Below are 13,316 nucleotides of genomic sequence, written 5' to 3' on the forward strand. Positions count from 1 at the left end.
TTAATGTTATAAGAAGGCTCACAAAGTGACCAAAGCAATCAATACCGTAACACTGATGTGTATCGTTAGTAGGCTAGTTGGTATTTAAGGTTATTCATTGAAGTTATAGAAGGATTAGTGTAGAATGCATGTACAAGAAAACTCAATGGAAGGCTGTGTCATGGTTTAGATTAAAAAGTAGTGATGCACATTGCACAACTGATAACATATTTGGCGTTTCATTTTGTGCAAACAACTAAAGCAGTAGTTCTCAACCGGGGGTCTGAAAGTTTCCGATTTTGCACCATGATTGATAGGGTAAATTACAAAACTTATAAAATGGATTCATTTTATTTCTGTATTAAGTTACAATGATTCTCAAACTGTGCGTCGTTTGACATTTAAAAAGATATCACACAAAGATTCGGCTTCCTAACTAAAATATCATATAAATGAGTAAAATCTTTTAATAAGGCCATGTTCAACTTAATTCTTTTGACATAGCAGGTTGCAAACGTTTGTCAGCAGCAGTCATGGCTGTGATTGTTGTTCACGAAATTATGGCCAAGTTATCTGTCTCCGTATGTACGGTAATCAACAAATTAATCTTTTACTACTAAATTTCAGTAGGCTACACAAATTTGCTATAAAACCTCGATAACATACACAATCAAATAAGTAGCACACTGACCAGAGGCAGGAAATAGTCCTCGCACCACTCCTTTACGAGAAGCGTCGCACCCTCTGTCCACGTGGTCCAGTTTCAAAATGGCGTCGCGCGCTTCGTCTTGTGGTCGGTGGAATATCACAGTTTCTTGCTCTTCTCGGACAGTTCGATCGTCGACGGATTGTTGGTCTGGTGACCGTTCCCCAGCCGCTTCAGGCAGTATAAAGTAACCGTGCTTATACTGCCCCACAGTAGATTTAGTGACTTCTCGATCTGGTTTCGCTTTTTCGATTGCTGTTCTTTGGCCGCTTCGGTTGGCCAGCAAATATGCGTTTTACAACACCAGCAAAAAACAATTCTTGTAGCTTCACGATTGAAGTGACCAGCGTAACTCAATTGAAGATCGGTAACTGCAGCCTCACGATTGAAGTGACCAGAGGCGAGCCAACACAATTGAAGATGGGTAACTACAGACTCACAATTGAAGTGACCAGAGCCACACAATTGAAGATGATTGAACTGTCCGAGAAGAGCAAGAAACTGTGATATTCCACCGACCACAAGACGAAGCGCGCGACGCCATTTTGAAACTGGACCACGTGGACAGAGGGTGCGACGCTTCTCGTAAGGGAGTGGTGCGAGGACTATTTCCTGCCTCGGGTCAGTGAGCTACTTATTTGATTGTGTATGTTATCGAGGTTTTATAGCAAATTTGTGTAGCCTACTGAAATTTAGTAGTAAAAGATTAATTTGTTGATTAGGCTACCGTACATAGCCTATTCCATTTCATAAGTTACTGAAATAACTATGAGTGCCGCTTCCCTTGAGGACTGTCTGTGGGTCTCGGGTGGGCTGGGGAATGTACAGGGGCTGGTCCGCCGCTCTTTGGTGGGGCGAGGTGGATCTGTCGCGGAGAGTGGGGCCACCGTAGCGCGGCCTCCGGTGAGTGGACCAGTAGTACAATCGCAACTGCCTTCAGAGGTCGGTAGAGAGGAGGTTCAACAGGAAGTGTTAGGGCTACAGAATGACAGGGAAGCCCGTCAACGAAGACGTCAGTTACTTAGTGACATCAGTGCGGCCACGAGACAGCTGAGGGAACTAAGAACCATAGACCAAGTCTTAGAGTTTGAATCACAGCATGTCAAGGCTCTAGATTGGAGGGTTAGAGATTTTTGTGCCATTACGCAGAAGGAAGACTCCGAACCTCGGGTCGGCCCCGAGTTTGAGATGTTGGTTAGGAGACGCAAGGAACGATGGGAGGAGCTAACAGACTCGCTCCCAGTCAATTCAGCTTCCCTGCCAAACATAACAATTGGGGTCCCTCCCTCATCTGCAGAGAAAAGCAGAAGGTCTGCGCATATTTTAGCTCAGATTGATCTAGAAACTGCATCTAGAAACTATTGGTGCACATCACTGGAAAGGTAATTTAAATACTGAATCCGATGCATGTAAAATTTAAGCGGCACGTGTTGCGGATTACAGTTTTATTCAAAGATGTTTGAAGAGGTGTCAATTCTGCAAAAATCTTATTATTTTAATGTTTATCGTAAATATATCCTCCATCTTTGAAGCGTTCTGCTGGGAGTTCCTTCCAAATGCCATCCTATTAGTGCACATCCATGGAAAGGTAATTTAATACTGAATCTGATGCATGTAAAATTTAAGTGGCACGTATTGCGGATTATGGTTTTATTCAAAGATGTTTGAAGAGGTGTCAATTCTGCAAAAATCTTAATATTTTAATGTTTATCGTAAATATATCCTCCATCTTTGAAGCGTTCTGCTGGGAGTTTCTTCCAAATGCCATCCTATTGGTGCACATCCATGGAAAGGTAATTTAATACTGAATTCGATGCATGTAACATTTAAGTGGCACGTATTGCGGATTATGGTAGCAGTGGCCGAGTGGTTAGCGCGTTGGGCTCACAGTCGAGAGCCTGCGTGTTCGACTCCAGCCACCCGCACCTGCTGTTGTTTCTCTGGGCAAGAAACTTTACGACAATTGCCTCTACCCAGTGATCGATTTCGAGTAATGGGTAGTTCCAAATTAAAGTCATAAGCAGAGTAGACAACCGGAAACAGACATTGTCGTTGGCTGCAGCGTGGGTCAGGTGTACGTCGGAAGACGTACACCGATGCATAGCGCTCAAGTCCGCTTTCCCGCAACGCAGGATAAAGATAAACAAACAAACAAACAAAATATTCGAAGACGTTTGAAGAGGTGTCAATTCTGCAAGAATCTTTTTATTTTATTGTTTATCGTAAATATCCATTATTGAAGCGTTCTGCTGGGAGTTCCTTCCAAAAATGCCATCCTATTGGTGCACATCCCTGGAAAGGTAATTTGATACTGAATCCGATGCATGTAAAATTTAAGTGGCACGTATTGCGGATTATAATTTTATTCGAAGATGTTTGAAGAGGTGTCAATTCTGCAAAAATCTTATTATTTTAATGTTTATCGTAAATATATCCTTCATCTTTGAAGCGTTCTGCTGGGAGTTCCTTCCAAATGCCATCCTATTGGTGCAATCCATGGAAAGTTAATTTAATACTGAATCCGATGCATGTAAAATTTAAGTGGCACGTATTGCGAATTATGGTTTTATCCGAAGATGTTGAAGAGGTGTCAATTCTGCAAAAATCTTAATATTTTAATGTTTATCGTAAATATACCCTCCATCTTTGAAGCGTTCTGCTGGGAGTTTCTTCCAAATGCCATCCTATTGGTGCACATCCCTGGAAAGGTAATTTAATACTGAATCCGATGCATGTAAAATTTAAGCGGCACGTGTTGCGGATTATAGTTTTATTTGAAGATGTTTGAAGAGATGTCAATTCTGCAAAAATCTTAATATTTTAATGTTTATCGTAAATATACCCTCCATCTTTGAAGCGTTCTGCTGGGAGTTCCTTCCAAATGCCATCCTATTGGTGCAATCCATGGAAAGGTAATTTAATACTGAATCCGATGCATGTAACATTTAAGTGGCACGTATTGCGCATTACAGTTTTATTCGAAGATGTTTGAAGAGGTGTCAATTCTGCAAAAATCTTATTATTTTAATGTTTATCGTAAATATATCCTCCATCTTTGAAGCGTTCTACTGGGAGTTTCTTCCAAATGCCATCCTATTGGTGCACATCCCTGGAAAGGTAATTTAATACTGAATCCGATGCATGTAAAATTTAAGCGGCACGTGTTGCGGATTATGGTTTTATTTGAAGATGTTTGAAGAGGTGTCAATTCTGCAAAAATCTTATTATTTTAATGTTTATCGTAAATATATCCTCCATCTTTGAAGCGTTCTACTGGGAGTTCCTTCCAAATGCCATCCTATTGGTGCACATCCCTGGAAAGGTAATTTAATACTGAATCCGATGCATGTAAAATTTAAGCGGCACGTGTTGCGGATTATAGTTTTATTTGAAGATGTTTGAAGAGGTGTCAATTCTGCAAAAATCTTATTATTTTAATGTTTATCGTAAATATATCCTCCATTATTGAAGCGTTCTGCTGGGAGTTCCTTCCAGATGCCATCCTATTGGTGCACATCCCTGGAATGATAATTTAATACTAAATCTGATGCATGTAAAATTTAAGCGGCACGTGTTGCGGATTATAATTTTATTTGAAGATGTTTGAAGAGGTGTCAATTCTGCAAAAATCTTATTATTTTAATGTTTATCGTAAATATATCTTCCAGCATTTTTGCAGCGTTCTGCTGGTAGTTCCTTCTAGCTGCCATCCTATTGGTGCACATCCCTGGAAAGGTAATTTAATACTGAATCCGATGCATGTAAAATTTAGGTGGCACGTATTGCGGATTATAGTTTTATTTGAAGATGTTTGAAGAGGTGTCAATTCTGCAAAAATCTTAATATTTTAATGTTTATCGTAAATATACCCTCCATCTTTGAAGCGTTCTGCTGGGAGTTCCTTCCAAATGCCATCCTATTGGTGCAATCCATGGAAAGGTAATTTAATACTGAACCCGATGCATGTAACATTTAAGTGGCACGTATTGCGCATTACAGTTTTATTCGAAGATGTTTGAAGAGGTGTCAATTCTGCAAAAATCTTATTATTTTAATGTTTATCGTAAATATATCCTCCATTATTGAAGCGTTCTGCTGGGAGTTCCTTCCAGATGCCATCCTATTGGTGCACATCCCTGGAATGATAATTTAATACTGAATCTGATGCATGTAAAATTTAAGCGGCACGTGTTGCGGATTATAATTTTATTTGAAGATGTTTGAAGAGGTGTCAATTCTGCAAAAATCTTATTATTTTAATGTTTATCGTAAATATATCTTCCAGCATTTTTGCAGCGTTCTGCTGGTAGTTCCTTCTAGCTGCCATCCTATTGGTGCACATCCCTGGAAAGGTAATTTAATACTGAATCCGATGCATGTAAAATTTAGGTGGCACGTATTGCGGATTATAGTTTTATTTGAAGATGTTTGAAGAGGTGTCAATTCTGAAAAAATCCTAATATTTTAATGTTTATCGTAAATATACCCTCCATCTTTGAAGCGTTCTGCTGGGAGTTCCTTCCAAATGCCATCCTATTGGTGCACATCCATGGAAAGGTAATTTAATACTGAATCCGATGCATGTAACATTTAAGTGGCACGTATTGCGCATTACAGTTTTATTCGAAGATGTTTGAAGAGGTGTCAATTCTGCAAAAATCTTATTATTTTAATGTTTATCGTAAATATATCTTCCATCTTTGAAGCGTTCTACTGGGAGTTTCTTTCAAATGCCATCCTATTGGTGCACATCCCTGGAAAGGTAATTTAATACTGAATCCGATGCATGTAAAATTTAAGCGGCACGTGTTGCGGATTATAGTTTTATTCAAAGATGTTTGAAGAGGTGTCAATTCTGCAAAAATCTTAATATTTTAATGTTTATCGTAAATATATCCTCCATCTTTGAAGCGTTCTGCTGGGAGTTCCTTCCAAATGCCATCCTATTGGTGCAATCCATGGAAAGTTAATTTAATACTGAATCCGATGCATGTAAAATTTAAGTGGCACGTATTGCGAATTATGGTTTTATCCGAAGATGTTGAAGAGGTGTCAATTCTGCAAAAATCTTAATATTTTAATGTTTATCGTAAATATATCCTCCATCTTTGAAGCGTTCTGCTGGGAGTTCCTTCCAAATGCCATCCTATTGGTGCACATCCCTGGAAAGGTAATTTAATACTGAATCCGATGCATGTAAAATTTAAGTGGTACATGTTGCGGATTATAGTTTTATTTAAGATTTTTCGATCTTATGTCATGTCGCATTTTGTGCCTCGCACTTATTCACGGATAACTTTTTTAGGCGGAAAGCGGAAAAATTATTCTGCCTGAATGACGGTGGTGCAAAAGTGGAAGCAACAAAAAAGTATTATCAACTCAGCCGATACAAATTAAAAAAAATAAAAACAACACAATTGGGTAGTTTCGAGCCGAAGTCTAGGGTTGTCAGATTGGAATAATTGATTCCAGATCTGGAATCAAAACGAACTGTCTAGTAGGGAAAAAAAATGTCTGGAATCTGGAATAATTTTTAGAAGCAAATTGGGATTGTTTAGACAAGTCTAGATTGTTTCGGTAATTGTCTTTTTTTCATTGCATTTAGTAGCTGCAACGCGTGCGCGTAACTTTCTGCCCTAGTTCCGTCTCTTTTATTGAAACTGTGTTGCTGAATTGCACGCTCTCTGGCACGAAAGCCTGTCTGTGAGAAGTGTGACGCAACCTGGTTAGCTGACAGGACTTTCCGCTCACTTAACACTGGGTTGTATTTGCAGGTGTGATATGTTAAGTTTACTTTTAATCTGTTATGTTTTTAGGTTGTTACAGAATGCAGTACCGTAGTTGTTAAGTACCGGTACGATATTTACTGATTTTCCTATTTTGTTGCATCGAAGCAGTTAGATAAGAAGTTCAAAAATCCAAGCGTATGTGAAGTTTATTGTAGGAAGAATATGGCTCTACGCAGTGGCGTATCCTGGTGGGTTGAGCAAGGGATTGAAGGGAAGCAATAAAACTCGTGGGGGGTAAGAACGTTCCGAAGGCACGCGTATTCTAGGGGGTCCGAGGGCATGTCCCCTGGAAAATTTTTGCAAAATTACACTCAAATAATGGATTATATGTAGTGCTTTCTGGAAACACTTTTAGGGTAAGCTAATATTTGTATGTACGTACGGTATGAAATTTTTTAGCAGATACCGTATACAGCGATTAACTTATTAAAGGTAGCTCTTACACAAACGGGCAAAAACTGGGCAAGGCTTCTCAGCAGGAGGCAACCCTACGTACATTTTTCAAGAATTCTAATGATATAAAGAAAAAACAGTTGCTCTTTCGCTTGCTGTGTTCATTTGTCAGCATACATCGTTTACACTGCCAATCATTTGACAAACTTTTTCAACAAGCACGCAGGCACAGACATAAAATTGGGGTGAACAAAGGCTACAAAACTTGACAAAAAATGTGCTGGCATCATCTTATCTTAGGGATATTTTCAATTCATAATGAAGATTCTCACCACTACTTATTGTAAGTTATATCATATTTACAATATACACTGCGTATTTAATGGTATTTTGTTTTAGACTTGAAATGAAATGTCTAGAATAAATTTAGAATAATTTAGAATCAATCTGGCATGCAATCTGGAAGGGAAGGCTACAACTAATCTGACAACCCTGCCGAAGTCCCATCAGAACACAGATTGCGGACACCAGTGACGAGCTATCAAATCTCATACCAAACTTACTTGTTCAGTGTTCACGGATGCAACCAGCAACCTAATACCTATTTTGTCCCTGCACACTTCGTACCCTAAAATCGGGGCACGAAATAGGTTGAATCCTTAAACATTTCTAACCCTGACGTGATTGCATAGCACGAACAATTTGTTAAGAGAACATAATTTCCAATGCATTCTAAGGCGCATCTAGAAAATGTTAATACTGTAGGCCTATCCCTTAGCTTCCATTTAAGCAGAAAAGCTTTGGATTTTTAAGTTGCTTCAACAATTGATAACATTGAATCAGCATTATAACGTTGAATTCTTTGCTAAGAATGGATGGGAGTACCTAGTACCTACTTCTACACTAATCAGCGCAATTTAGTTCAAGTCTTACATCACAATGTCTGGCTTTGATCTCCGAGTAATATTGATAAGGCAAGGTTGGTTACAAAATTATATTGTACGAGTAGGCTAAGTTTTGGTATTACAGTAAGAAAGAAAAGGCCTGCAGGAAAAGTTCTATAAGTAAGAATGAATACGATGAACCTACTTGCTCTCCATCACTTTCACCCACATGACACGCAAAAATAAACCTAAGCATAAAAACCTTGTGAAACGTGGCACAGCAGAAAACAGTAACATTTGTGCAGAAGTTTTCCGACTTGTGTCCCAAGCATTGTGACACAAGAAGCCACACGGCCTTGTTCGGTGGAAGTTAATCAGTTATGTTGTGTATTGGGCAGCTACAGGGCTCTTTGACTCTTCAATGGTCTGGTCTGATGAAAGCCTTTAGAGCAGTGGTTCTTAAACTGGGGAGCGTGTGAGGCTCACAGTCACAAAGGGGGCGCAAGAAATTGAAAAACTCTGCATGAATTATGACTTCACAACTACGCTGGACAGTCGATTGTTAAAGGTGAAACTGTGTTACAGTGGCACAGTGTTTGTAGAGCGTGTTGTTGTTTCATCTCGCATTCTTTGTGATGTTTTAGACGTTACTAAATGTTTCTGCAACACTTTAACACTCGTGACACAACGGTTTTCTGACACAGCAGCCTTGAGCTTTAGTTGTAATAATAATGGCAATGACTGACCAACAAGTGACAGAGGCTAGGTGCTAGAAGTACAGCAGTATCCCCAATCTACAATAGTAGGCCTACCATGCGTAAACTTTTTTTAAATTTTTGCATTGATTTAATTAGGTTTGTTTTTAATTAATCAGTTCTATTGACATAAGATGAGTGGGGAAAAAGAGAAAGTATCACAAAAATTATCTGAAGTTTGGCTTTATAGATGCCATAGTAAATGACCAAGTTGTACTGACAACAGAGCTGAATATGTTTTTAAAATCTGAGCAACGACGGTTTGAGACCAACTTGTTCACAGCGTCATCTTGAAAAAAAAACACCTTGACCAACAAAATAAACCTTTAGCTTTTTTCAAATGCAAGAAAGACTCTTTTAAAAAAATGAAGATTGCAAGTAGTGAGTGTTTTCGCCAATCGTCGTCGGCGGAAGTTGTAGAAGCGTCTTTCGGAATTTAGCATCGTCGAGTTGTCCTAATGGCTTATACCTCGTGGACATTTTCGAAGCCCTCGAAGAATCTGCTTCTGCAGAGCAAGAATACTAATCGCATCAACGACTATGATGCCATCCATGCTTTCATAGCAAAACTGAGGCTGTGGCATCGTCGAGTTCAAAAAGGAAACTCAGCTTCATCTTCCAACCTTGATACTGTCTTGGAGAACAACCAAATTGAACTGAAGGGCGAGCTTAAGTTCGAAGTGGAGTAGGCTAACATTTTCAACTTTTGAAACAAGAATTTGAACGCTATTTTCTAAACTTGGGTGACACCAAACTTCAGCAATGCCACTGACTGAGTTCTGGGCGAAATATGCGCACATTTACAAGAGTATGGGTGCTGTGGCTATACGACGTTACGTACACTTCTTCAATTTTTATCCACTTACTTAAGTGCGAAAATGGTTTTTCTATTCTCGTGAACATGAAGACAAAATTTAGAAACAAACTTAACTGTGAAGCCGATCTGAGATGTGCATTATCTGCTACTAATCCTCAAATTAAACATTTGGTGCCCAAAAAACAGTTACATCCTTCGCATTAATACAACTTACCTGGAAACGAATTGCTGTTCTAAATGATGTTTTTTGATTTTAGAACAAAGTGGGGCGCGAATTTTGTTAGAATTGTAAAAGAGAGGCGTGTCTCAAAAAGTTTAAGAACCACTGCTTTAGACTGAAGAATTATCAACATAAAGTGATTAAGCATGACAATCGAAGTTAAATCTGGTGTGTCCGACACGTTTGTCCGCTGTCAACAAAATCGAATTTCGACCTATTTCTTCTCTGAAAAAATCGAGCAAAATTGTGAAATGTTTGCGGCAACTCCTATCAGCGACTTCGGCTCTGTTGTTTTTTTTTCTTGATTTTTTCAGGGGACGAAATAGGTTGCACCCCTGGTTCACAGACTGTCAAAATGCAGCTTTCTTGTTGAAGGAAATTCAAAAGAAAAAAACGGTGCAACCTATTTCGTCCCCTGAACACTCCTGCCCTGAAAAGATTGAGAAAAAAATACAACAGAGCTGAAGTTGCTGATCAGAGTTGCTGCAAATCTTTCAAAAATTTTCCCTTGAAAAGATTGAGAGAAAAAATACAGAAGCACTGAAGTTGCCGAAACAGTTGATCACGCTAAGTATCTTGAAGTAATAGTTGATAAACCGAACCTCACTTTCTTCCTCTCAATAGTAATTTTGACACAATATGAATGCAAGTTTGTTTCTGGTTGCTACTTGCTAGTGCAGATATTTTAAGGTATACGAAATATTTTTCATCGCAAAATGTTTGCGGAAACTCCGATTTGTGACTTCAGTTTTGTTCTATTTTTTCTTTCCATCTTTTCAGGGGACAAAATCGGGGGGGACAAAGTGTTCAGGGGACGAAATAGGCTTCATCCAAAAAAAGTACGTTGCCCTAGAGCAGTGGTTCTCAACGGGGGCGGTACCGCCCCCCGGGAGGCGTTTTGATTTTTCAGAAGGGCGATATGATTACCTCGGTTTATGGGGGGCATTCTGGTTTAACCCATTTACCAACCAGTGGAACGATTTTGTCACATCATTGTCTGGATAATCTACTCTACATGCTCGCACGATAGCCAAACAATTGCTCTTACACCATCATCGTATTTGATTGACCAACCGTTTTGTTTACAAACGCTATCTATTTAAAGATTAAATTCAGTAATTTTTCAGTATATCACAAAATCTGGTGAGTTCCATTTTGACGTAACCACTACTACCAGTATACTGTTTTCATGCTCGCAAATATATATTTGCTTTTCGTAATTAATCGTTTTTGTTGGGGAGCGGTAAAATTTCGCCAGGTTATAAGGGGGGCGTTGGGCTAAAAAAGGTTGAGAAACACTGCCCTAGAGTGACCTATGGACACCATGGTGATTGGTGAATATAGCCTACCATATATTTGCAATATATGGTAAGAATAGCCACTGTGTTATATATATATTTGTGGTGTCTAAACAAATTATTTGTCAGATCAGTATTGCAGTTAGTTATTGATAGTTTACAATTTTAGTCTCAAAGTTGCATTTGGATTGCATCAATATCTTTTTTGAAAAGTAAAAGATGTCTGAGGAATTTGAAAAAGCCGCCAAAGATGCGAAAGACCTTCCAACACGTCCCAGTGACAATGATCTTCTTGAACTATACGCACTTTACAAACAGGCTACAGTTGGAGATTGCAACACAGACAGACCAGGCATGTTTGACTTAAAAGGAAAAGCAAAGTGGGATGCTTGGAATGCAAAGAAGGGAACCTCAAAGGCTGACGCTGAAGCGCAATACATTGCTAAAGTGAAACAGCTGAAAGGATAATTTCACAAACAGTACTGAAACAATGAAACATGTTAATTTACTATTGATTAGACCCAAATTGCTTTTGCATCATTTAATTACCCTACTTTGTATCTGTCAAGTTGTCAAAATTAGTTAATATATTACTTAATAGTTAAAAGAGATTTGTGGTGCCAATATCACTCAAGCTATGCATTGTTTGGTCAACATTAGTTTATAAATTTAAGATTTTTTTACTCTGTTATTGGTAGTAGTGAAGTTGAATTGTAATAAATTATGCAAACTATGTAGTATTCTAATAAAAAAAATAGAACACCTAACATGTAGATACCAAACTCGTCTTCGGTAAATGTTTCGAACATTAAACTGCTTCATCTTAAGTGGTATGTATAGTATTCCATCTGCACTAGGCTATCTGTTCGCTCAAAATTGTTTTTTTAATTCTCAATATTTGTTCAATGTTCATAATTAAAGACCCTTTTGCAATTTTGCATTATTTTAGGTTTAAGCAAATCAAAGTGTTATCATTTTTTTAGATATTGTGCAAAGCTTTGTGTGTTTAAAAACAAAACATCAGACATTTGACACATATACTGTGTTTTGGTTATGATTTGATTGTACTTTCATGCATATGTACTTGACAACTATATATACCTGTATTTGCATACTGATTACTGAAGTTATGAAATTGTAACTTATACAAATCTTATGGCAAGATTGAAAGTGGTTATGCATTGTTAGCATCAGGATTCAGTTAAAGTGATGATTGTTAGTTTTAATAAGTTCTTTCCTAAACTACTGAAAACAACACTGCATTAAATCTCAACAAAAAGGCTTCCAGTTTTGGAATTGTTTACAATAGATCTTTGTCTTCTTTGCGATGTCGCTGTAGATAAGATTTCACAGTATAAGGATAGGGTAAGTTGATTGTTACATCTTTTTATTACATTTGGTCTGACTTATCACTTTACTGGCGAAGATTTAGTTGTTAATTGACTAATTTAAAGAACAGTGTTACATTTTTAAGGTTTAAATTTTTGGAAATTTTCATAAAACAATTTTTTATTACACCACCATAGTAACTTTTACATGTTTGTCGGCTGCATAGCCGAGTGGTGAGAGCCCTGAAACGGCAATCGAAAGAGCGTCAGTTCGACAGTCGACACTGCTCAAGAGCATTCAGCTGTGTCTGTGGCAGGACACTTATAGGCATGCCTGAAGGTGGACACGAAGATTGGCTTCCTTGCCTTACCGTCCACTTAATCTAAATCTTCAACCACCGGGTGTAAGCCTGGATACAACAAACAAAATTTTATTTGTTTGGAATGTTGTTCAATACTGGCCTGGTGTTTGCAGTTTAGCAAGACTGCTGTATTTATAAATTATAGTTTGAATTGCGCAAAGTTTTCATTACCGAGCCAGGTCAAGAACATTGGTGGGATTTGTACAAGTATGAGATCCCGGTCTTTCATTTTAACGGAAAGTTTTTGATGAAGCATAAAGCCGACCTTACTCTTCTTAAAAAGGTTCTGGATGAATTTGAGCAGGAATCAGAAAGCAGCTAATGACAGGTAGGTAAATTTTAATTTGAAGTAGGTGTTCACAACTAATTAAGTAACTGCTAATTATTATTGGTACCGTGAAACCTTACAACTTTGCCCGGGTGGACAACTTTGCCCAAAATTTGTGACTTGTATATCCAACCACAATGCGGTTTTCATGATTTATTGGTTTTGTTTAATGGATGATATTGTTAAATATGAATATTTTATCAATTGTTTCAGCAGAAAAAAATAACTTTGTAAGATTATTTTCATTAAGTTAATTCCAAATAAAAATACAAGGGAAAAAAATGCAAAAACTATGTGTCGGAAATTTCACATGGGGGGCAAAGGTCATTTATCCATGCAGAGTGTTTTCCATATGCAAAGCTTCTATATTTATTCATGAGTATGTGCAAATGAGTTTTTATTAAATTCAAGGAAGTTTGATATTTTTTTGGGCATTTTAGTGGTTGTGACCCCTTAT

At 38.0% G+C, this 13,316-nt stretch overlaps 1 protein-coding gene across 1 annotated transcript; it reads left to right on the forward strand.

The window, feature by feature from the left end:
* The first annotated feature begins 10,887 nt into the window (after positions 1–10,887).
* LOC145782059 (acyl-CoA-binding protein-like) lies at positions 10,888–12,029 on the forward strand. Its single transcript, XM_082593791.1, has one exon. It carries the CDS (start codon positions 11,061–11,063, stop codon positions 11,307–11,309), a length of 249 nt encoding a protein of 82 aa, XP_082449917.1. The 5' UTR covers positions 10,888–11,060; the 3' UTR covers positions 11,310–12,029.
* The last annotated feature ends 1,287 nt before the right edge of the window (positions 12,030–13,316 follow it).

This window comes from Aplidium turbinatum, chromosome 13 (genome assembly GCF_918807975.1).
Source record: "Aplidium turbinatum chromosome 13, kaAplTurb1.1, whole genome shotgun sequence".
In the NCBI taxonomy this organism is placed as follows: domain Eukaryota; kingdom Metazoa; phylum Chordata; class Ascidiacea; order Aplousobranchia; family Polyclinidae; genus Aplidium; species Aplidium turbinatum.